The sequence below is a fragment of the Myotis daubentonii genome, chromosome 16 (genome assembly GCF_963259705.1).
Source record: "Myotis daubentonii chromosome 16, mMyoDau2.1, whole genome shotgun sequence".
NCBI lineage: Eukaryota > Metazoa > Chordata > Mammalia > Chiroptera > Vespertilionidae > Myotis > Myotis daubentonii.
In genome coordinates, this window is record NC_081855.1 from 54,559,352 (window position 1) to 54,584,401 (window position 25,050).

General features: G+C 54.7%; 1 protein-coding gene and 2 long non-coding RNA genes across 6 annotated transcripts in view; all 3 read left to right on the forward strand.

Moving 5' to 3' along the window:
- UNK (unk zinc finger) lies at positions 1-24,517 on the forward strand. Of its 3 annotated transcripts, XM_059671262.1 has the most exons (16): positions 7-215; positions 12,021-12,230; positions 12,576-12,752; positions 12,896-13,026; positions 13,507-13,642; positions 14,067-14,184; positions 15,090-15,174; positions 15,697-15,839; positions 16,437-16,637; positions 17,119-17,184; positions 17,627-17,801; positions 18,844-18,945; positions 19,088-19,276; positions 21,555-21,736; positions 22,252-22,509; positions 23,164-24,517. In XM_059671262.1, the coding sequence occupies exons 1-16, from the start codon at positions 112-114 to the stop codon at positions 23,317-23,319; spliced, it is 2,433 nt and encodes an 810-aa protein (XP_059527245.1). In that variant the 5' UTR covers positions 7-111; the 3' UTR covers positions 23,320-24,517. The 3 variants fall into 3 exon arrangements, with proteins under 3 accessions (XP_059527247.1, XP_059527246.1, XP_059527245.1); XM_059671264.1 differs by lacking the exon at positions 22,252-22,509 and having other exon boundaries at positions 1-215; XM_059671263.1 differs by lacking the exon at positions 17,119-17,184 and having other exon boundaries at positions 6-215.
- The window catches only part of LOC132219112 (uncharacterized), a 74,817-nt gene that overhangs the window by 13,120 nt on the left and 36,647 nt on the right, over positions 1-25,050 (forward strand). The window lies entirely within an intron of this gene.
- On the forward strand, positions 225-10,753 carry LOC132219107 (uncharacterized). Of its 2 annotated transcripts, none has more exons than XR_009449375.1 (3): positions 225-649; positions 3,590-3,844; positions 5,556-10,753. It is a non-coding gene; the product is annotated as an uncharacterized LOC132219107 (long non-coding RNA). The 2 variants fall into 2 exon arrangements; XR_009449374.1 differs by lacking the exon at positions 225-649 and adding an exon at positions 1,358-2,667.

Sequence of the window (25,050 nt, forward strand, 5' to 3'; positions counted from 1 at the left end):
CGGGGGGTCTTCACGTTCTCGTGGCGCGGCGCAGGCGCACTGAGTCCTCGGCGCGGACCGCGCAGACTGAATAATAAAAGGGGAGCGGCGAAGAGGCAGGAAGACAGGACCATGTCGAAGGGCCCCGGGCCCGGCGGCTCCGCAGCTTCCTCGGCGCCCCCGGCCGCTACCGCTCAGGTGCTGCAGGCACAGCCCGAGAAACCGCAGCACTACACGTACGTAGAGCCCCCCCCCGCCGCGCGCGCACGCCTGACGTCAGCGGCCAGCGTGAGTCACGCGCGCAGGGGAGCGCGAGGCGGCCTCTCCCTCCCCCCTTCCTCCTCCGGCCCGGCTCAGACCGGTTCCAACCTGCTTGGGCCGGTCCCAACTGCCTTCAACTGCCACCAACCTCTGGTCGGGCCGTGGGGCGGGAAACTGGTCGCCGCCGCCGAGTGGGGAAGGCGGGAGCTCGGGGTGCCGAGTGCACACATCTGAGGCCGGGCCTTCGAGGCCTAACTGCTCCTCAGACCGCAAACCACAGCACCGGGCGCTTGCGGGGCGATAAGACGTCCAAGACACGACCAGGACGAGATCCTCAGGGCCCGGCCCTGGAGCCACCCGTGAATGACGAGTTAGCACCAAGCCCAGGCGTTTTGTGTCCCCAAGGCCCGTATGTTTCCCACCTACACAGTTGACCTCACAGGCACCCTGAGCATGATGGGGTCCGAGCCTGTTCTCAGGCCCAGCCGAAATGTGGCCTCAGAGGGGAAGCCCCACGTGCGGACACTGCCCGAGCCCAGCCAGACGGGAGGCCGCTTCCCGGGAGCCCGCTGGGGTCAAGTGCAGGCCCTGTAGGCCCCTGTCGTCTTCCTGTGGCTTCGGAAGGCACGTTGAGCAGCTACCTAGTGCTAGGTGCTCTGGGAGAAAGAGAGGAGGCCCCTCCTATTCAGCAAAATGCGGGTTTCCACTTTCCCTGATGGCCTTGGGGTGCCTCGCCCCCGGGGCTCCTGCGCCGCTGTGCGCCTGTAGGAGGGTCCCCAAGTGGATGCACCTCGGGGCTCGCTGCAGGTTTGCAACGCGGGGGCCCGCACAGCCCTTCAGAGCCGCTGCGGAGCCCAGAGCAGGAAGCGTCAGTTGGAGCTGAAAGAACTCAAGGAGGAGCTCTGGCCACAAGTAAAACCCATCGGGGAGCAGTTCTGGGGCCGGGGGGCATCCGTCTGGCCTCTGTGTGCGGTCCTCCGCCATCGCTGAGATGGCGGGAAACGTCCTGGAGAGAGGCCGGGAGGCGGACTCGTGCTAACGCTCACTTTCCCACGCGCTGTGGCCCCGCTGGGCTGGTCCCTCCGCCGCCGCCTCGTTGCGGTGACTGACGTGGCCTTACCTCCGAGAGTGCTGATGGGGGGGACGCTGCGGTCAGGCAACAGGATGGCCTTGGGGTGCACATGGGCAAACCTCGCATAAAGTTGGAACTTTATACTCTCTGGTTGCTCAGATCACGTTTCCCGGGAGAATGCCCGTAACCTTTTGAGTGAGTCTGGTTTCGGCAGCCTCTTTGGGTGTGGTGTTGCCATGCAGCAGGCTTTGCGATGGTTGTGGAGGTGACAGGTGGACCAAGCCAATAGCCCGGTGTAGGGAAATGTTTATGTCTGTGTCCTCATTTGTTGAAAATCTCCCTTTCCTTTCCTTGGTGGGGGTGGGGGTGAGCGCAGACTGAGTAGGCTTGGCGCTGGAGGTGGCGGGTAAAGCCACAGTAAGTTTGGTTGGGTGGGTGGAGATTGTAGCTGTTTCCATCCATTTTCTGTAACCTGTTCATGTGTGTGTGTGTGTGTTTATATGTCCAAAAATCAGAGCTAGAAGCCAGCTGTCTTCCTTCATAGATCTGTGGGCATCCGGACGCTGTGATGATTGGGAAAACTTCCTTCTCTTGTCTTCCCAGGTTTGAGGAGCAGGGAGCATGAGGGCACAGATGATGACACCAACACACTTGGTGGCTCTGGTTATTATCTTTTTAAGATGAACGCATTTGTTGTTTTGGGGGCTTAGGGTTAGGATACAGGAACATTTTATTTTGATTTCCGTGTTTGCTGTAAAATTTTGAGCTGCCCAGAAATTTTTTCATTGTCCCTTGCAGCATGAATTTCCAGAATTTGTTTCAACTGAATATGACCTTAGCTAATGTATGGATCCCGTCAACAGATAGCTATAGACCTTTTTTTTTACGCTTTTTTACCTGTCAAAATTTTATTGTACATTAATTATGTGTATTTTTTATAACTGTATTCTTTGACGTGATGTGACATGCAATACTCTTTGCAGTAATCTGGGAGAAATTTACATTAAAACTGAGTCCCACTCATCCTAATGCCTTCCTGTATGTTTCCCTTTATTCTTGTCCCACAACTAAAGTCCTAGAGTTCAAGCCCTCCTTTTTCTAAACCAAGAGAATTATTCATAACATAGTTTGAAAAATAATTATTGTGTTGGTATTGTTTAATCTCTTGAATAATCTTGATTTAAGGGAAACTTTGAAATAATCCTTTCAGCAGGCACTTGTGTTAGAGCTGAGGAATCTGACCCTTTTAGAAAATGGCTATGTCAGGATTTCCTCTGTTGAACAGCTCCAAGTCAAATGATGATGTGCATATGTTAGTGCTCTTCCAACACAAGAGCCATGGGATCTCTTGCTAGGTAATTTGTCTTTTTATTTCACAAAGATTACGTTTCATCCAGGCTTATTCAGAACAAGATCATTATTTATATTAGAAAAGTTTTATGAAACAAATTTAAGAATGGGAAATTTTGGAGCAATTACATTCCAAAATATATCTGCAAATTTAGCTAACTTTGGGCTTTTTACTGTATAACAATTATATCGTTGTTTTGACCCTATAAGAGTCTTAAATACACTAAGTCATTTTTGGATTCTTTCACCTGCAGTTGATTCTCAAACCTATTAATGCCCCGTGTTAAAGGGAAATGAAATTGTAGTTCCGGGAAGGTTTCTTGGAGTTTTCTGGCCACTGGGGTATTTCTTACAGGTAGACAGAGGATGAATGCTTTATAGCTTCATTTAGCCAAGTGTCATTTTAATTTAGGACTGTTCCCTGGGCATCTTTAAACAGGGGTAATGTAGCAGTGCTTCCATAGGGAACTATTTTAGGCAAGTTTGTTAGTTTGTACATTATATAAATGTCATGAACTTCACTTGATTGCATCTGATTGTGTTTTAGAAAATCCAGGAAATGAACATGTATTTAAATTATTATTGCACATTACAATAAAATTGTAAAGAATATTACTAGAGTATAACTTGTTGCACAGCAGGAGTCACTGGAAGTGTTGCTTAGCAACCTCAGCAAGAATGAGTTAAATTAACAATAAATATTTCTGGATCTTGTTTACTTATCAAGTAGAACTAACTTCTTATAGAACTAAAATTGAGACTTCATTGCAGCCTTCAACCAAACCCACAAAATCCCTATTAATAAGTGTTAAGTGTCCATGCTAGTGGTAGACTCAAGCTTAGTACCTAGTTGATATTTGCTATAATCTAAATTAATGATTAAAGTGAAGATTTGCTTAATGGTTAAGTTTTTTTGTTTTAATCCAGCTATGTTAGATACTAAAGAAGGCTTCCCCACAATCCATATGCATCTGCTTTGACTGGTGGTTTCTATCAACCTACAAAGACTGACTTATTGGTGAGGGCAGCTGGACAACTCTGAGAGCAACTTAGAGAAATCCACCCTGGGCACCCTCTGTAGAGGAACTCCTTCTCTGGAAATAGCACCCCAGATAAGTGCACAAAAGCAAGACACCCTCGTGGACCTACTTCCTCCCGCTTTCAACAGCCCGCTGCCTGAAGGTGAGGTCTCCTTCCTGTGTGTCTTAGAAGCCATGAGCGCACTTAGGTCATGGGAGCCCTGCAGCCAGAGCACCGCATCTGCAGGCTTTCCTGCCAGACTTGGCCGAAGTTACTTTTCTCATTAGGAGAGACTAGGTCAGAAGAGTGATAGAAGGAAGGCTGCCCTTCTAGTTATGTTACTTTAACTAGTGGCCTGGTTTAGAGATTATTTTCCCAAACGGGACAATATTTGCTTAATTATTAAGTTTTTTTGTTTGTTGTTGTTTTAATCTAGCTATACTTGATATTAAAGGAGATTTCCCCACATATGCATCTTCTATATCTTGAAATTGCAACAGTGGACAGCTATGTTAATCGTTGTAGATTGTCTTCCCTTCTTTTAACATCTTGGATGAATTTAGGGAACACTAATGTGTTATGTGAAGATGGATGTTGAATGTCATTTTCTCTGCTGTTCTTAATTGGTAAAAAGTTCAAGTTGCCAAGAGTTTGGGTTTAGTAACCTTATGGGCAATGTAGCTTTATTGTTTTCTTACTATAGATACTCCATAGATTCACTCAACCAAACATCTTAAATACTTGCTTGAGCAACAGATATGTGTAGAGAAACTTAGGGTAAAATCAGTGCATATTGCAATAGATATAGGGGATATTTATGGGATGATGGAAATGTTCTGGAATTGGTGAAGGTTGCACAACATGGTAAATATACTAAAAAGCACAATAACGTGCACTATAAAATGGTGATTTTTATGTTGTGTAAATTACATCTCAATATTTTTAAGAAAGGGTGTTTTTTTAAAAAAATATATTTTATTGATTTTTTACAGAGAGGAAGGGAGAGAGATAGAGAGTTAGAAACATCGATCAGCTGCCTCCTGCACATCTCCCACTGGGGATGTGCCCGCAACCCAGGCACATGCCCTTGACCGGAATCGAACCTGGGACCTTTCAGTCCGCAGGCCGACGCTCTATCCACTGAGCCAAACCGGTTTCGGCTAAGAAAGAGTTAAAAAAAAAAATCAATGCATGTGAGTCCCTACTAGTAGAGAGGCCTTAGAGCACATGGCCCCTCAGGCCTGGCCGCAGCATTCAGTGTGGCGAAGCCTGCAGCTGGTGAAAAGCTCTTTGGCGCCCTTCCCCTTCTCAATGCCTTAGTCCTGGTGTAGCCCTGCCAGTGAGTGCACTCGTGTTGTAAGTCTTTGGAGATGCTTCTGAGATGAAAAGTGAATAGTCCAGTTTGAGACTCCTGGTTGTTGGTAGTTGTACTTTAATCGTCTGAATTGGCCCTGTAGTGACCAGCAATGCACTGGCCCTTTCCTCCCTTGGAAAGTAAAATTAACTTCCTCACTGTTAAAAAATTTGTCATAATTGCCTCTGAACTGACAGCCATTATAAGAAACAAGCGTATTTCCCCAGTGTCTTTGTAAAATGAATTGTGTTATTTCCTGGAGTGGGTGGGAGATAGAAGAGAAGGTGGCTGTTCTGCTAGAATGTAATAGAGTCTAGTCTTCAAGTATTGTGATGATTGGTTTAATGTTCACATGGGCATTTAAGGACAGGCCATGTGTTTTAGGCATTTAAAATGATATCAGTAAAAAAAAAAAAAGTGATATTGGGGGCTATAATATTTTAGTTCAAATAATCACAACAGATTTTTAATTATTTCTCTATGAAATCCCTCAACTTTCACTCCTTTTTTCTTTGCCAGTGTGTAGAATTTGACAGCAGTATCGAGAGCTGATGAGGAGGAGAAGATGGAAAGGAGTCTAGCAACTTAAAAATCTCATAGCATTCTCTGTGAGGTGACTTTCTGTTGGTGGCGCAATTTATTTAAGATTTAAAGAAGATACTAAGGCCTGTGATAGTGTCATCGTGTCATATCTGAGCTTATTGAAATGTTCCCTCCTTTCCTTATTCTTGTCATCACAGTTTGCTTTTTGTATTCTTAAGTTGACGCGTTTGTTTCCTATTAGTACTTGAAACACCATATGGCCACCATGAGTTCTAACAGAATGACTTCTAACGAGGAGGGGGAAGGCCTGTGTTCCCACCTTCCTATGAAATTTTGGCCTATTGACAAAACTACCCCCTTAGTTCTAAAGACTATCTAAGCTTTTATTAATTTTGGTAAGAGCATTGCTATATCTTTTTGATGTCACTTTTATTGCTAAGAGGTGCTAGGCATTTATTAGCCTGTCACCTTAAGGTTTGTCTAAATCAAATCTACCCAAACATAATATAAATTAGAAACCTGTACTTGTATTTTCTTATTAAAAAAAACCCCACACAGTTAAATTTTACTATTGAACTGCGAGTCCTTTATAATGAGTACATAAAGTGAATATTAAATAATCAGTGGAGTGTGTTAAAATTAACATTTCTGTGTTTATTTTTGGTGACTTATTTCATGGTATTGTAATTATGGCTGTCAGACCTCCCTGACATGTTCTGAACGAAAAGTTTCCAGAGTCAGTTATGCTTATTTGCTGCTACTCTTGTTCTCCCTGTAGCTCAGTTAAGAAAAACATGGTTAAGCCCTGGTTGGTGCGGCTCATTTGGTTGAGTGTTGTCCATGCACCGAGAGGTCCACAGTTCAATCCCAGATCAGGGCCCATACCTGGGTTGTGGGCTCAATCCCCGGGAGGAGGGTGTAGGACGTAGCCAATCGATGTTTCACTCATCAATGTTTCTCTCTCCCTCCCTCTATCTTTAAAATCAATAAAAACATTAAAAAACAAAATAAAATAAGAGTACCGACTCCAAGGCCAGGCTGTCTGGGTTTGAAGCCCAGCTCTGCCACTTAGCTGTGGGACATTGGACACGTGACTTCCCTCTTAGCGTGTCAGTGTCCGGAGGACATCAGTAGTACCTGTCTCATGGAGTTACTAGAAGGATTAAGTGAGTTAATATATGTAGAGAGCTTAAAACAGTGCTTGGCACTTAGCACCACGTAAGGACTGTACTGGCCAGTACCGGAACAAGGCCCACGTTAATGCTTTCACTTGCATGCTGTCTCCCTCGGCAGCCGTAAGCAAGCGCTCTCTTTGGCCACAGGCACACTAGAGTAGGTTCTTCAGGTCACAGGGCACGGGTGGGTCAGGGTTGTCTTCAGAGCACACGCCTCTCTCCGCATCCATTTTCACCTCAGTCCCCATTTTCTGTCTAGCCTCCATCCCGCTGCCTGTATCTCACACAATGGATTTGTGCTGTAAACGGATCCGCTCTCCCAGGGCCAAAGACTGTGTTGCACAGAAAACACTACAAAATAACACATCAATGTAGTTTAAATGTGATACTAAACTGTTCATCAGCTTGGAGGCTTTTCAGGCGTCTGTGGTGGGAAACCTGAATCAAGTCAAGGTGCTCTCTAACGGGAGCAATGGACCGGGGTTTTCAGTACCCCCCCCCCCCCCAGGCCAGTGGCATCAGCGCAGCTTACAGGAACTTTCCACGGTTTTACCAGTTCTAGGATCCTTAGGGCAAGGGAACAGCAATAGAAAGAGGGATCCAGGGACACATAGGGCTAGTTTAAAGCGTTGCAGCGTTCATGACTCCTTAGTTCTCGGGGCCAGGACTTTCTCCGTGAGGAGTGGGTGAAGTCATTTTCCAGCGAGTGGCTCCCCAGCCCTAAAGCATTTGCTCCCCTAAGTGCCCATAGCACCTGTGGGTTCCTGTGTCTGTACCTGTCTCTGTGTTAGGGTAGTGTCGTTACTAAAGAGGTCCATTCTGGGCTTAACCACAGCTGCTCTTTGGCTGAAAGCCAGTTACAGGATCAAAGCCTGCCTTAAAGGTGCAGACACACTGAGAAATTCACCAGACGCGTATTTTATTTGCTTTCTTTTTCTGCCAGAGAGAATGTTAAACCAGGATCACTTCAGAAGATTTGGAAGCCAAATCTCTATAGCTCTATAGCACTTTATCAAATTTGTCCAAATATTTGCCAAGCACCAATTTTAGCTTTATTTGGCCTCGTTTTTTAAAAGTAATTTTTTGGCAACTTCCACTGGTATGGTTATTGTTACAAAATTACATCGTTTCTGGGTTATGTTTGATGTCAAAACAATGTATGTCCTTACAAAAATGAATTTACAACTAGTAGCAATTTACCTAAAGCTCTTTAAAACAGAGAAAAGATTTTCAACAAATTTTAAGATATTTAAGATGTATGTATATTTATATATAATATATATATACCACACACACACTTGTGTAATTTAGTATTCTTAATCTACTAATCTGCTCTAATTCCCCTTGAAGTTAAAAGTATTCTTCTCAAACTTAAAAATGAAGCATCTTTGCTAAGCCATTAAGTATGGACTCTATGACTACATTTCTCTAGGAATATGTGTGGGGGAGAGAAAGTAGCCAGTAGGGTTTATATGAATATGGACAGTAGTAGATTATAGATAAGTGTCGCTTGAGGTTGTTATGAGGATTCCACAACATAAATTTATGAAGTTTAGGAAAATGCATGGTGTTTCAAGCGTACAGTTACTATATTGTTCACTAGCAGATAATCTGCAGAAAATGTTTGACTATGGTGTTAATAAGCCATTAAGATCAGAGCTGAACTCACTCCTGCTTGTGGATTTAACCATCATCAGTCAGTTCCTTGAATTTTTGTCAGAAATAGAAGCTGAGTATTCTGACATGCCTTACTACACAACAATTTGATGGCTTAGCAATGGTAAAGTTTTCTTGTAATTTTTTGAGTTCAGGGCTGATACTGAAATTTTTCTGAATGAGAAGAATCATTTTCAACTATTATTGAACAATGAATGGCTTTGGAAATTAGCTTTTGCTGCAGACTTCATAATGTTTTTAGTGAATTCACTCCAAAATCACAAGGCAAATAAATCATCACTTATATGCAACCTTTGTATTGCAGTAAAGTCACTTGGACAACTAATGTTTGACATGTACGTTGTCAAGCTGCCTAATACACTGAACTGTCAAAAGTTGCACCACAGGTGAGATCTCCATTTGTACACAAATTTACCACAGACGTGATTTCCAAACACAAATTATAGTTCTAGCAGGGATCTTGCATGTTGATGTGAATACAAAGGAAATTTCCATATTTCAGAATCCATTTACCTGTGCACTTAAGCAGTTTACACCAAGCCTTCAAAATGAAATATGTAAGATGTTATTACAGAATTAGCCTTAACAGATGAACATTTATAATTTTGATGAAAGGAACCTCAACCTGGCACGTATGATCCCTCCCAAGTCCATTCTTATTAGTAGACCTGTATTACAAAAACATTGTAGCCAATTATTCTATTTTGAATATCATCAATAAAAAATTTGTGGAAATTTGTTTTCTCTCTTGTTATATAAGTACCTACTTAACATCCTCAATTTGATGTCTTGACCCTCTGAGTCTAAAATATAAAATACTTAACTCTCTGGTCCTTCACAGAAAAAGTTTGCTGACCCTGCCCTAGAGTTGACTTTGTTGGGTGGGGAGCAGGTCCTGGCAGCAGTGAGGCCAGGAAAGCATGTTCCAGAAGCAGCGGGAGCTGGATTCTCAGATTCCAGCATCAGCGGCTCGGCCCCTGTTGCCTCCACGTACACGGTGTTGCTGCCGGCATCTCTGATGCCTTCCTGCTGATTCCGTGTGTTCACATTCTCCCCGCACCCTCCCCAGAGAGGGACACACATGATGAATCTGTTCAGTGAGACGGTTGGAATGGGATTTGAAGTTTAGATGGGAGTCAAGAGGGTGGCTGAGCACTTGATTTAAGTGCTATAATTTACTGACTGACTGTTAATCCTTTCTGTGTCATCACTGTTGGTTTAGGGGGGCAAGTGATTACTTTTAGATTTCAAGTAGCCTGAATTTTGCTGTTTATTTAGAGTTTCAGAAAATAAAGATACTCCAATAATGTTGAACATATTATTTGGTTTTTTAAAAAACTGGATTTGATTTTATAAGTTTTGAGAGAAAAGTATTAATAGTTTTGTAAAACAATTTAGCATGATGATACGTTATGATGCTATCTATATAAAAATACTGGGAGGAAATTTACCAAAAGGCTAGCATTATTAGTGGTGGGATGAAGGGTGATTTTGCCCTTTAAGTGGGCATGTTACTTCCATAATAATCCTTTACATGTACAAGTGAACCACTATTGGGATAGTTAATGTGATGTTTTGGGGAAGGAGTGAAAGCTGGTTTTGCTTTAAAGCCAGCCCCCAGTGGGGCACGCATGAAGGCACTGCTCCTCAGCCAAGTGAAGCCATGACTAGCCGCTGTGTCCTCCAGGCTCTGTGGAGCCCTCTGCTGGCCAGAGCCGTGGCTTTCCCTGGCAGATCTACCTCCTCGGCCTGAGTGGTTTCCGACTCCTCATGGCCACAGGAGGCCTCTCAATTTGAAGCTATAGTCATTTCCCCTGAGTGCGCGGCTGTGTTCCCGGGAGATGAACGTGAAGAATTTAGTCCTATGGCCCTGTGCCCTCCCCAGATCTTGGAAGATGGAGGGGTTGGGGGTGAGTCTTCCCTCCTTAGTTAGACCCCTGGACCTCGTGGGTTTCCTGAGAGCTGGTTGAACTGAACAGTGAGTCTCCGCCTATTGAGTTTCTTCAGTCCTGTGCGTCCACACCTTTAAAATGGAAAGATGGGTCGGAGCTCAACAGGACCGTGTGCGTTTCCACCGATCATTTCTGTTTCACTTCAATCCATGAAAATACAAGAGTGATTTCCACGTGGTTTTCTCCTTGCCTTGTGGGCACTGCATTGCCCATTGGCACGAGGTGGAGAGGGTGGGGGAAGGGAGATGTTGCTTCCTAGGTGGTGGATGGTAAGTTCCATTCGTGACTTAAGCAGAAGGTTAGACGTTTCCTTCATCTCATTAGCGTTGATTGAAAGTGGGCTCCCTGCTGCCTAGACGGGCCCTTGGGGCCTCCCCTCCTGAGGGGCTGGTAGCAGGACCGCCCGCTGTCTGCTGAGGCCCAGGCTTCCCACGCTGCCCACAGGGAGGGGGCCTGGCTTCGGGGTCAGTGCCCTGCCGCGGGTGGCAGCATGAAACTGCCGCTGGTGTCCTGTGGACTTGGCCCTTTCTGAGACACTTTTATTTCTTGTTATAGTCATCCAGCAAATGTCCCATGTCCTCCAGCTCCAGGTGCTGCTCTAAGCCTGGACTGTTGCTTCAGGTCAGGTGTGGCTCCTTCCACACTCCCTTCTGCCCTTCTAGAAGCATCCTCCTCCTCCCTGTCATCCAGTGCTCTCTCTGGAGTATTTGTAGCTGCTTTGTTCGGGCCTGAGGGAATGAGTACAGGCTGCACCACCTGCCTTGGGGGAGGGGTGGCAAGTCTAGGAAAGCCTCCACCTGGACCCGCAGAGCGAACAGATGGCTGGACGGATGCTTTGTCAGGGGGAGGGGGACCCGGGGCCCTTCACCGGGCGGCGCATGGGCCAGGGGCTTTGGGGATGTCTTGGCTGTTACCTGCAGAGCGAAGGAGAGAGGTGAAGGTTGGGAGGAAGCCAGAAGGCCAGGCAGAGCCCCCAGGGGCCCAGGACAGTCAGGATGTAAATGCCCAGCTGCTGCAGGTACACGGTTGGGAGATGAGCGGTGGCCACAGGCAAGGCTGAGCGGGAGGTTTTCTTCAGATGCTGCTAACGCGAACTCCTGCCCGAACACTCCCCTGGGCGGTGCTGGGAAATGCCTCTGGGACGAGGTAGGTAGACAGGACAGTAGGACTGAGGCAGTAATTGAGAGGATGCCTTGTGACCTGGGCTCTCAGCTCCCAACAGCAGCCTCCCTGGCCATCAGCCTGGAGCCCCAGGCTGCTCCTGGGACGGGGAGGCCTCCAGCAATTGGCAGGCACATCTGGGCAGCAGAGAACCCCGCAGGGAGTCTGCGGGAGGCTCCTCACCTCTGGTTTGCAGCCTTTGATGGGAAACCAGGGAGCCTTCGCTGGTCACCATGGCAGACAGCTGACTGCCCAGGGCCCTGAGGTCCCTGGTGCCCACCCTTCAGGCTGGCTTAGGACCTGGGCATCGGAAGAGAGCCACAGGCTGAGGTCCAGCCTTTGCGCTGGGCCCTTCCAGTGACCCCATGACACTAGCACCCAGCGCAGGGCCCTCGGGGGACATGTGGCCGGCTTCTTGCCGGGCGACCAGAGGCTTCATTCTCTGCCCGGCCCACCCCATGGGGCTGTCCCTGCAGGTACCTGAAGGAGTTCCGCACAGAGCAGTGCCCGCTCTTTGTGCAACACAAATGCACGCAGCATCGGCCCTACACCTGCTTCCACTGGCACTTCGTGAACCAGCGCCGCCGCCGGTCCATCCGCCGTCGGGACGGCACCTTCAACTACAGCCCCGACGTCTACTGCACCAAGTACGACGAGGCCACGGGCCTCTGCCCGGAGGGCGACGAGTGAGTGTCTCCACCCGCCCTCAGAAGTGCCCCCGCCTCCTGGGCCAGCGGTCCTCGGCCAGGCAGAGTCTGAGCAGCCGGCTGCTTTGGGGGGCACTGTTGCAGCCTGGCCCGGCTTCCTGTGGCCTGGACCTGGGGGGGGCCCCTCTCCTTTTCCCACTTGCGGGAAACCCTACACCGGCCTTTCTCCTGCTAAGCCCGAGGGCCACATCAGAACCGAGGTGGCTCTCGCCATCAGTGCACGGCCGCTCAGAGCCCAGCACATCCTGAGATGGATACGTGGACAGACCACCTTCACTCAGCTGCGGGGGCCACAGCTGAGCGACCCCCCCTTTTCCGTTTCAGATGCCCGTTCCTGCACCGGACCACAGGGGACACTGAGCGCAGGTACCACCTGCGTTACTACAAAACTGGAATCTGCATCCACGAGACGGACTCCAAAGGCAACTGCACCAAAAACGGCCTGCACTGCGCTTTTGCCCACGGGCCCCATGACCTCCGCTCCCCCGTCTACGACATCAGGTGGGCTGGACGCCACGCTGGGGTGATGGCTGTGGGCTGGGGTGGGGGCCTGGCTGCTGGCACGGTGAGTACCACAGGTGGATCGCAGGACTGGCACTCCGGTGCCTCCCCGTCATGCCCTCCCCCCACTTCTCCCCTCCCAGGGAGCTCCAGGCCATGGAGGCCTTGCAGAACGGCCAGGCCCCCGTGGAGGGCAGCATCGAGGGTCAGTCCGCTGGGGCTGCAAGCCACGCCATGATAGAGAAGATCCTCAGTGAAGAGCCGCGGTGGCAAGGTAACGGCCACAGACGCCAGGCCCCCACCCAGCCTGTCCGCACCCTGCTCCTGCCCAAAGGACCGGCTCACCACCGCCTCCGCAGGGAGGGCGCACCCCTCACCCCCTTACATCCGGCCAACAGCCCCAGGGGCACTTCTCGGGAGTTTCCCCAGACATGCCTTGGTCTGCCCCCATCATCCCAGGTGCACCCCACATTTCTCCGGGGCTTTCACACATGCGTACTTGTGCACGTGTATAAGTACATGTGTTCTTGAACCGCCCACGGGTGCCCTATTACCCTGTGAGCGTTATGTCCAGTGAGGTCAGCATCCTCCTGACGTCTGGCCTGGCTTATCTCAGTCTCCACTTTGGCCCTTGAAAAGGCGGCCCTGCTCCTACCTCTCTCAGGAGCCTCAGCTCCTAGACCCTTCCAGTGGCTTCTCCTTTCCCTTTTCCTTCCCCCACCCCCCGCCTGACCCCCGCCTCTGGCCCGTGCAGAGACCGCGTATGTGCTGGGGAACTATAAGACGGAGCCGTGCAAGAAGCCGCCGCGGCTGTGCCGCCAGGGTTATGCCTGCCCCTACTACCACAACAGCAAGGACCGGCGGCGGAGCCCCCGGAAGCACAAATACAGGTCCTTTCCCAGGCAGGGCCGCCAGGGAGGGAGGGTGGCAGGGATGGGGTCCAGCAGGGCGGCTTCCACTGTGCTCCCAGAGTCAGGGCGGCCCAGGGACAAGGGGCTGGTCAGGATAGCAGGACGGGAGCCCCCGGGTCCTCCCAGCATGAAAGATGGATCTGGGGTCCGACCCTCTGAGGCCCCTTCAGCTCTAATCCAGAGGGGTGTCTGTAGGGCTGAGCCATGATGGAGAAAGTGTGGTGGCTGTGGTGTGGCTGTCCTTGGGCCCCATAAGTGCTCAGTGGGAGGAGCTGGGTGACAGGCAGAGCTGGGCAGAGCAGCAGGGCCCGCTTCTGGGTCCGGGGCAGGGATCTAGTTGGCATCCCTCGCATCCTGATCTCTCCCTCTGGCATCCATGTGCCCCACCCTCTCACTGGACCAGGTCGTCTCCATGTCCAAATGTGAAACACGGGGATGAGTGGGGAGACCCGGGCAAGTGCGAGAACGGAGACGCCTGCCAGTACTGCCACACCCGCACGGAGCAGCAGTTCCACCCGGAGGTGGGCCTGGGGCGGGGCCGGGCCTCTCCGGGCGGGTGGCCTCACACAGCCTCCTGGGGAAGCAAGGCAGAGCCCACCCTGACTCCATCCTGGAAGAGGGAATAGAGCCACAGGCTCCCCGACCAGCAGTGCCTAAAGGGGCCCTGCCCCTTCATTCAGCGACTTCCCTTGTTCTGAGCCCCGCTCACCAAGCAGCCCTCTGCTCCCAGGCTGTTCCTCCCAGGCCTGGCAGAGAGAGCATGGCGCCCTGGCCATGCTGGGTTTTGCACCATGAGTGGTGCTTACAATCCAGGTAGAAAATAAAGCCCTGGACAGTTGTGTTCCAGACCAGAGCCTGTGAGCCTGCATACCAGCAGCCTCCCAGGCATAGCTCCCCGGCCCCCGGCCCCTGGCCTGGCCTGGAGCCATATCAGTGTGCGAAGTCTTGTGTAGGTACGTCGAGGCACATGCTGTCCCTTCCCCTGGTTCTGTGGAGCCCAGCACACCCTGAGAGAGAGACACAGACAGACCACCTCATGGGCCACAGGCAGCAGGGTGGGAAGTTAGGCCCAGCATAGGTCCCAACCCAGGGTGCCCTGGGCAAGCAGGTGCTACCTGCGATCTTGGCTCTCTCAGTGCCCTGGGGCACATTCAGAGGCACAAACCAGCCCTGGCCAAGACCCTGAGTGGCGAGCAGCAAGGGAAGAGCCCTGTGAGGGTGGGTCAGGGCTGGTTTGATCCCAGGAGGGCGGGTGCCCTCAGCATGGGGTGGCAGTGTCTGCCTCAGGAGTTTGAGTAGGAAGCTGGCAGGGAGACACCTGGGGAAGCGGAACAGGAAGGAGAAGGAGATGGCCGTCTCACCGCCATGCTGGGGGCACCCGCCTGCGTCTGCCAAGCCTGACCGCCTGCCCGCGCTGTCCCTGCAGATCTATAAGTCCACCAAGTGCAACGACATGCAGCAGGCGGGCAGCTGTCCCCGCGGACCTTTCTGCGCCTTCGCCCACGTAGAACGTAAGCTGCTCCCTTTGTCCTGAGGTAGTGTCCTCGCCCCGCGCCCCTCCTCCCCCTGCGCAGGCTCAGGCAGGGTGACACCCTCCAGACAGGTCCCAGCAGTCACCCCGTGCCACGTGCGTGGCAGACATCACTAGCTGAACGTGGCTCTCTGCCCTGCTGAGCCCTCCCTGCTGAGAGCAGGGCTGTCCCTCAAAATGCCACGCTGATCCCTTAGGTCCGACTCGTGGCTCAGGCTCTAGAGTCCTACAGTCGGGGCACAAGTCCCCGCTCTTCGGTTCCCTAGTTCTGTCACCTGGGTCGTCTTACCTTGCCTCCCTGAGCCTCAGTTTCCTTATCTATGAAATGGAGACTGTGGTCTTGTCTTCATTGTGAAGACTCGCCGTTAATACAACTTGCACACGATATTGGTAGAGAGAAGGTGGAAGCCTTCCCTTTGGGTGCAGGGATGCAGGGTCCTGGGAAGGAGACCCAGGTGCTGTCTGGCCCAGAGCCTGCCGACACCGGCCCCGTGTCTTGCAGAGCCGCCCCTCAGTGACGAGCTGCAGCCTTCCTCCGCTGTGTCCAGCCCCACGCAGCCGGGGCCCGTCCTGTACATGCCATCTGCTGCCGGAGACTCGGTGCCCGTGAGCCCCTCCAGCCCACATGCCCCTGACCTCAGCACTGTACGTGCCTGTCCAGGGGATGGGTGGGCACCTGCCTCTCATGTCCCTCACCCCTCTCAGCCTGGGCTTGGGGAGGAGGCCTTGGGCTTCTCCCCCCTTTTTTAATGTATATTTTTATTGATTTCAGAGAGGAAGGGAAAGGGAGAGAGAAATAGAAACATCAATGATGAGAGAGAACCATGGATCGGCTGCCTCCTGCACGCCCCCCACTGGGGATCGAGCCCACACCCCAGGCGTGTGCCCTGACGGGGAATCGAACCCTGAGCTCCTGGTTCAGAGGTTGAGGCTCAGCCCCTGAGCCACGCCGGCCGGGCTGGGCTTCTTCCCTTTCTGCCCCAGGGTTATTTTCTCTGTCACAAGTGGGTGGTGGGTGGGGCTTAGTGTCCCCAGAGCCTGCATTAGTCAGCCCGGGTAGTGCTGGTAGAGGGGACAGAGCCTTCTGTCACTGCCCCCCGCTGCCCCCCCCCCACACACACACACACAGTCCCGCATGAGGTTCTGGGTCTCCTGGGTGGGCTGCTGCCCATTGGCCGGTGGAGGGCAGGCCGTGCCCTGGCCTGCATTTTGCCCACCAGCCCGCTCCCTTCCTTCCCGCAGCTCCTCTGTAGAAACAGCAGCCTGGGCAGCCCGTCTAACCTCTGCGGCTCCCCCCCGGGCTCCGTGAGGAAACCCCCAAACCTGGAAGGCATTGTCTTCCCTGGGGAATCCGGCCTGGCCCCTGGCAGCTATAAGAAGGCTCCTGGCTTCGAGAGGGAAGACCAGGTGGGAGCCGAGTTCCTGAAAAATTTTAAATGCCAGGTAAGGGGTGAGGGGCGGCCCGGTGAGGTTAGCCTTCCGCTCCATGGAGCAGCTGGACCCGCAGCTAGGAAGCCCCCTCCTCAGCCTCCACGCCCGAGCAGAGGGAGGAAGGCCGGCCCTTTTTACAGATGAAGATGGGAGGCTAGAGCAGCTGAGCACCCCACCCGGTGTCACAGAACTTTAATGAGGGGACCCCACAGCCGGCCTTTCCCTGCCCCATGCTGCCTGATGGGGCCGTCCCTCACTGGGCTCCTCTGACGCTAGGAGTCGCCGGGAAGAGAGGCACAGCCCCTCGGTTCCTGGGCGAGGGAAGGAGTAGGCATGAGAGGGAGAGCCAGGGGCATGCGCGTGAAGGGGGAGTGCAGGTGGCTGTCCCTGCAGCCTCAGTGAGCCATGGCAGGTGGGTGATGCTTGGGAGGACTCCTGGGCTCAGAGGCCTCCACAGCACCACATTCATCTCCTGCTCTCTGACCTTCCTCAGGCCAAGTTAAAACCCCACTCCCTAGAGCCCAGGAGTCAAGAGCAGCCTCTGCTTCAGCCCAAACAGGTACCAAACTCTCAGCCCCCTTCTGGCACCTGCTGTGGCCAGGCCAGGCCCACAGCCCCAGGAGGCTACAGAGAGCGGGGAGCATGCTTTCCCCCCAAGTTGAGGGCAGGATTAAGGTGGGGCACCAGCCCCAATCCAGACAGGGTGGGTCAGGCCCTAGAGCCCCTCACCTCCTAGTCACTCATCAGTCAGTCAAAAGTACTTATTGAGTGTCTACACTGCCAGGCACTGGACTCACTTCTCCCTTCCCCTATGCAAGAATGTAGGGGTGAGTGGCCCTGTAACCTCCAACCTTCCAACTGATGTTGAGTGGGTGGGGCCCCATCTGGCGTGGGGGCAACCACACTAGGGCTGATGCCCCATTTCCTTCTGCCCCACCCAGCGCCTGCCCGGGGCCTCCTGGGCGGGCATCTCATTGCCTCTCCTTACTCTCTCGTTGCAGGACATGCTGGGCATCCTCCCCGTGGGCAGCCCCCTGACCTCAAGCATCTCTTCTAGCATCACCTCCAGCCTGGCAGCTACTCCCCCTAGCCCCGCGGGCACCAGCAGCATCCCTGGCATGAATGCAAACGCTCTGCCCTTCTACCCCACCAGTGACACGGTAGAGTCGGTCATAGGTAATTAGGCCATTTCTGTTGCCAAGTCCAGGCCTGGATCTGGACTCAGAGGCATGAGGTCTCTGGAGTGAGACTCGGGCTTTAGACATCTGACTGGGGTCGGAGGGCAAGCACTCTGGCCTTTGAGCTAAAGAGGAGATGAGCCCTAACCGGTTTGGCTCAGTGGATAGAGCATCGGCCTGCGGACTGAAGGGTCCTGGGTTCGATTCCGGTCAACAGCATGTGCCTTGGTTGCGGGCACATCCCCAGTAGGAGGGGGTGTGCAGGAGGCGGCTGATCGATGTTTCTCTCTCATCGATGTTTCTAACTCTCTACCCCTCTCCCTTCCTCTCTGTAAAAAATCAATAAAATATATTTTAAAAAAAGAGGAGATGGACCCAAGGTGTAGGGCCAGGGCCAGCCCTTGGAGCACAGCCGCCTCTTCCCTGGGCGAGTGTGGCCTCCTTCCACGACAGGTGTCCTGCCGCGCCCGCTCCCTCGCAGCTGGGTTCCTCGTGCAGTGAACAGGCTGCACGGCGTCCTTGGGGTCCCTGGCCATCGAAGCTGCGGCTCTTCCCCTTCAGCGTCACTGATGGGCGCCACTTTGTGCCAGGCCCTAGTGTAGAGACGGGGGTTCCAGACCCGAAGACCTCAAGGAGGGACACTGCTCCTCCCTCCTGGGCCAGTCAGCGGAGGGGAGAGCGCATTTGTCGAGCACCTCCTTTGCTTTAGCCACTGAAGGCCCAGAGACGAGCCTGCCCTCAATAGCTCAGAGATAAGATGTGTGACCCTAACATCAGGAGGCAGGAACCGACCCCCCAGGGGTCCAGGAAGGCTTCAGAAAGGAGACCATGGAGCTGGACTTGCTCGTGTGGCAGGAGCAGCCCAGCCCCAGGCAGAGGCTCAAGAGAGGACGGTCCAGTGGGACTGGAGCGTGAAGATGAGGCGGGGGCAGGAGATGAGGTGGTAAAGGGCAGGTGGGTTCAAGCGGCGAGGCCTGGAGCTTGGGGATTGTGTGCCCAGGGAGACTGGGAGGCTCAGACCCTGATCGCTCTGCTCCTAGAGTCTGCCCTGGATGACCTGGACCTCAACGAGTTTGGGGTGGCCGCCCTGGAGAAGACTTTCGATAGCAGCACCGTGCCCCACCCGAGCATCACCACCATCGGTACTGGGCTGCGGTGGGCAGGGTGGCGGGAGGGCTCCGGGGGTCCGTCTGGCCCAGGGTGGGTGGATGGAGCAGTGCCCTACTCGGCATGGCCCCGCATGGCTTCCCTCCCTCACCCGGCCCCTCCCGGCCTCTCTTGCAGGCGGCAGCTTGCTGCAGAGTTCTGCGCCGGTGAACATCCCGGGCTCCTTGGGCAGCTCCGCCTCCTTCCACTCAGCATCCCCGTCCCCTCCCGTCAGCCTCTCTTCGCATTTCCTGCAGCAGCCCCAGGGCCCCCTGAGCCAGTCAGAAAACACATTTCTGGGGACCTCAGCCTCTCATGGATCTTTGGGTAAGAAGTGGCTCACTGAGACCTGGGACAGGAACTGGGCTTTTGGAAAGTGCCTTTGGCCTCTTTGTCCAGGGCTGGAGATAGTGCAGAGGGGAGGTTAGAGCAGGGCTCTGGGCTGGGAGGTGAGTCAGGCTCCTGTCCCATGCCTCCCTTAGCTGTGTGATCCTGGACAGGTGACGCAGTATCTCGGCCTTAGTTTCTCCTGCTGTAAAATGGACATAGGGGCAGCACCCACCTCATATGGTGGCTGTGAGGCACAGGCCAGTGCGCACTGAGCAGCAGCTCAGAGCCACCAGGGCCTGGTCTGCTCCTCATGTCAGTGCGGCGGTTCTGCCCAGGCGCCCGGGGCTCCGGAGGCAGGCTCACAGCAGCGGGTCACAGCCGCCTGCCCCAGGAGGCCAAGGGTGGGGTCTGACCGGCTCAGGCCTGGCTCAGCGTGGCCTTCCTGGCAGGAAGAGGCACCAGGGAGACCCTGCTCCAGGCCCGAAGGCCTTTGGCTGGGCTGGGGGTTCTGGAGGGCAGGGCCAGGCATAGTGGTTGGAGGTGCGCGCAGACCTGCGGGTCCGCTACCTGCCACGTGTAGGGACGCGAATATTCACCGAGGTAACAGCCAAACCAGTGACAAGCAGAGACCAACCTGCTGCCTCTCCATGAACAGCAGCTGCTACTTCCCCACCCCCAGCTCCTCACGCTCAGAAACCCCCTCCCCGGAGGGTGCTGGCACCTGCGCACCCGGCCCCGGCCTCTGACCGGGTTTGGGACCTTCCCTCATCTCACTGCAGAGGTCAGGGCGGCACACCTTTTCCGTTTGTTTGTTTGTTTTATTTTTCAGTTAGTTTACTTGCAATGTTACTTTGTACTGGTTTCAGGGGTACAGCATAGCGGCGGACAGTCAGGTCCTTTACAGGGGCCCCCGTTTCCCGCCCGGCACCGTGCAGTGACTACGGTCTCACTGACCACATGCCCTGCGCTGTGCTTTGCCTCCCCGAGCGCCTGCAGTTAGAAGGTGTCTGTTCTGTGTTGACACTTCAGCCTCCTATTTGTCTGGCTTGTCCCCTGTTCTGAAGGCCAGCAGCTCTGCACACTGGCCACACATCCCTTCCTTCCCCAGGCGGCCACTGGGCAGTTTCATAGGTACAGTGTGAGCTGCCCTGTCCCTGCCCGCCGGGCGCCGTGGCCCTGGGGGGGCAGGGGACAGACGGGAGGTCACACTGAGAGCAGCTGTGTGGAGCCAGGGGACTTGGGCTGGGATTCAGAATGAGAGAGGAACCTCACCAAGAGGTCAAGAGGGCCCTACGGGTATAGGGGAGATGATGGTGACGGAAGAAAATAAATAAATAAAAACTTTAAAAGAGGGCCCTCTCTGAGGAGTGGCTGCTCTCCGAGAGAGCCAGTGCGCCGAGCGTGGGGCGAGGCGGGGCAGCGCTTGCTGCTGGATGTGTGTCGCTGCGGTGATCTGGTCCCCGCCTCGGGCAGGCAGGCAGGCTCTGAGCCAGTTCACACGGCGGGGTCTCCACACAGGACACGCCGTCACGTTGTGGGTGCACTGGTGTGGCTTGGAGGACACTGTCTTAAATCCATTTGGTTCCAGAAAATCCTGGCTGGATTAGTGGGAAAGGAGGCAAGAAAGGAGTCCCTGGAACAGTGGGGGCAGGATGAGGCCAGAGGTGGCTGTGGGTCCTGCTCTGGGGGCTAGGGCTGCCCCGAGGGCCCCGAGCAGGGCACACAGTGTCAGCCAATGTCTGGGGGACAGGTGCGTGGGTGAGGAGCGTGAGTGGGTGCGGGGCGTGAGTGGGCCGCCTGGCAGACGGGAAAGGGGACCGTGGGAGTCGAGCAGCCTGTGTCCTGGCCTCCACTTACTGCCATAAAGCGGGGGTGGCCGCGGGCTGTGGCTCTTCCTGCTCCGCAGCTCTGCTGTCATTGGAGGCCTGGCCTGTCTTTTCCCGACGCCCCTCCCAGCCCTCACCCTGGCGCACGACGGCTCCCTCCGTGCCGCCTGAGTCGCCACCACAAACGAGCCCCTCACAGGCTGCTCTCCGTGCAGCGCTCCCCAGGCCGTCACCCCATCCTGCAGATGAGGATGTTGAGACTCACAATTTAAGTGGTAGCTGATAAGTAGCAGTTGGCATCACAGTAGGTCTAACTCAACTGCAGCACCTACAGGTCCCCACCAGACTCCGGCCTGGCACTGGCAGAGCCTGGCACCGAGGCCCCTGGGAGCCCTGGCGGGGCCGGGTGGGCCTCCGGAGCGCTGAACTTCCTCCCCTCCCTGGGGCAGGTCTGAACGGCATGAACAGCAGCATCTGGGAGCACTTTGCCTCCGGAAGCTTCTCCCCGGGTACATCCCCTGCCTTCCTGTCAGGACCCGGGGCTGCCGAGCTGGCCCGGCTTCGGCAGGAGCTCGAGGAAGCGAACGGTACCATCAAGCAGTGGGAGGAGTCCTGGAAGCAGGCCAAGCAGGTACGGGCCCCCACGCCCACCCTCCCCAAGGCCTGGTGGCATCCAGCTCGTGTCCCTCACACAGGGCACGGGGGGTGGGAGGCCGGGGTCCCCGGAGGACAGAGCAGAAACTTGGTTTTGTTCTCCTTCCCCCAGGCAGGAGCCTGGGTGGCTGGTGCCCCAGACCTGGATCTCTGAGCTGTTCACGTGGTCTGGTCCCAGCACCACTTGGGCTCTCCTAAGAAGCCCTGACTCTAGGGCTCACGTCCAGGTTCTAGGTTCTGAGATGGGCCCTCTGTCCAGGGGCAGCTATTCCGGGCCCAGCCCCCTTCCCTGCCCACAAGGGTCTCCTACAGGTCCTGAACCTCCCTTCTCTGCAGGCAGCATCAGCTTCCTCCCTGCCCCCTCCCCAGACAGCCGACCCAGCTCCCCAGCAGGCCCCGCAGCCACAGTGGCTCATACAGGCTCCCAGCGCTCCGCTCCCAGGGGACGGGGGAGGGGCCACCGTGACCAGGTGCTGCGTGTTTGGCCCACAGGCTTGTGATGCCTGGAAGAAGGAGGCAGAGGAGGCTGGTGAGCGGGCCAGTGCGGCGGGCGCCGAGTGTGAGTTGGCCCGGGAGCAGCGGGACGCGTTGGAGGCGCAGGTGCAGAAGCTGCGGGAGGAGCTAGAGCGGCTGCACTCAGGGCCCGACCCGCAGGCCCTGCCCGCCTTCTCCGACCTGGAGGCCCTCTCGCTCTCCACCCTCTACTCCCTCCAAAAGCAGCTGCGGGCCCGCCTAGAGCAAGTGGACAAGGTCAGCCTAGGTCAGGGAACACTGGGTGGGGGTGTCTGAGGCCACAGCCAGTGTTTGGACGCTGGTGGGTCCTCACTGCTCTGGGGCTGCCACCCTGCTGGAGGGGAGCTAGGAAGGGAATGCCACTCACTGGGGAGGGAGGAAGCAGGAGGTGGGTCCGCGCCCACCCCAGCACTTTGGAGGGCAGGCGCTGACCTAAGTCACATCCTGATGGCTTCTCTGAGCTCTGCACGAACCAGCAGACGTTCCAGAATGGGGAGGTCCCCAGGGGCACCCTGGCTGCATCCTGCGGAGCACAGGGGATGAGGGAGGCTGGGGGTCCTGGAAAACAGCAGACACTCACAGGTGGCCATGCACCCTCAGGGCTGTCTGCCCTCTCCAGGCCCCATTGTCCTCGTTTGGGGACCTAGGGTCACTGCAAGATCAGTGCGAGGAAAAGCCCGCGGGATGAGGCCGCAGAGCAGCCTGGCCCTCCCCCGGCTCCGACTCCCCCACTCAGCCCACAGCCAAAGCGGAAATTTGGAGTCTTGAGATGATGTGATCGGCCTGACCCCGACTTGTCAGCCAGGGCCTGCACACATGCCTCTTGAGCACTGTGCCTCCGTTTACTGACCCAAGGCCCGGCCAGTGACCGCCATTTCCCTGTCCCCGCAGGCCGTGTTCCACATGCAGTCGGTGAAATGCCTTAAGTGTCAGGAGCAGAACCGCGCGGTGCTGCCGTGCCAACATGCCGTGCTGTGCGAGCTGTGTGCCCAGGGCAGCGAGTGCCCAGTCTGCCAGCCGGGCCGGGCCCACGCCCTCCAGTCGTGACCCTGCAGGCCCGGCCCCGGCCTGGCTCACATCTTCCCCCTAGGACTTTTTAAAGTATATATATATATATATATATATATATATATGTATGTATGTATGTATGTATGTATGTATATGTATATGATTATGTATATGTATACATCTCCGTGCGTGTGCAGGTATGCGTGGGCGAACAGTGTGACAGTGTCTGTGTGTATATCTGTGTGTAGATATAGACACACACTTTAAAACAGACTTACCAAGCACTTTTTAAAAGAAGAACTATTTTGCAGTCCTCCCCTGCCCACTCCCACCTCCCCCTCCCTCTTCTCCCACCGCCTTCCGGCAGGGAGTCCCGTTGTCTTTTATATGCAGGACTAACTATTTTTAACTTTTCCTGGGGCCTGAGCAAGGGAGGTGGGAAGCTAGAAGGGGCCGAGGGGAGAGGAGAGGCCTTCAGGGCAGGCCCTGGTCCCCCACTTCCTAGGCCAGGGCCAGGGGCTTGGAGGCCCAGGCAGACCTGCTTCTGGCTGTGAGGCCTGAGGGGAGTGCTGGGGTCCAGGCCAGCCTGGCTCCTGGGTTTACCAAATGCATATTTAGTTCGGGGCTGGCAGGCCCAAGTAGCCCCGCTCCCAACCCCAGGCCCTTGAAGCCCTCGAGGGTCAAGGCCTGGGAGTTGGACCCCTCAGGTTCCTGAGGCAGGGGCTCTGCCTCAGTCCTCCCCCGTCCCGAGCAGCCTCCCTGGCCCAGGGCCACCTACCAGGCTGGCACTGCCCTCTCCGTCACCCCCTGCTGCCTTCAGCTGTCCCCCCTGATGGCTGCGGACTGAGGACCAGGGGGCTCAGGCCCTGCCCCCCCTCCGCCAGGAGGGGCTCCGAACGCATTCCTTGGTGCTCTCTGAGTGCAGCTGCCGTCCTGCCGCTTCGGCCGGACGCCGTGTGCATGTGTGTGCGTGCCTGTCCGATGTATAGTGTGTCTTAGCTTCCATTTTAAAATTGTTCTGTACAGACAGATGCAGCGGGTGGAGGGCGGAGTGGCGCAGGGCAGCCACCGCTGCCGGCGCTGGGTGTCTGGGGTGGGAGCAAGGCTCGGGCCCCAGCCCCCCTTGTGCTCAGCACGAAAGGGCTTTCAATGAATTAAGTGAAAACTTTCTTTTTTTACAAAAATGCAAAAATCAACAAAGCTCCAAACTTATTGGGAATAAAATATGAACTTGCAATGGTAGCTTGTTTGCATGGGGCGAGGGCAGTGCGGCCCAGCTGAGGGCCCCTGGACGAGGGGGTGGGCCAGCTCAGCTGTGCCTGTCAGGGCCCTGGCCCCCACCTGGGCTGGGAGCTCTGCCCCGGCTGAGGAAACAGCTTGTACCCCCCTATCTCCCCCCCCCCCCCCAGCTGAGGCTGGGCGCCTGCAGAGGCCCAAGAGCTCCCTGGGCTCATGTTCTCTGAGCCAGGCCTCTGTGGTTGCTGTGGGGACCCTGAGCCCCAGACGGAGACCTCCTGGCCCTACGACTCTCCTCTTTAGGGCTCGATGGACAGCTGCCACTGGTTTATTTGTTTTCCAAAGGACGCAGGGCCCTAGTGGTTTCTCAGAGGAAACCAGGGCTTCTCATAAAAACATGAAGAGAAAGGCAGGCCCAGAGATGTCCCGCCCTCCGCCCTGCCCCCTGAGGGCCCAGTCCCAGCCTCTGAGCCACTGCCTCCCTCCCCTGCTCTCAGCTGGCCTAGTAGGTGGGTGTGAGAAAACACAGCTGAG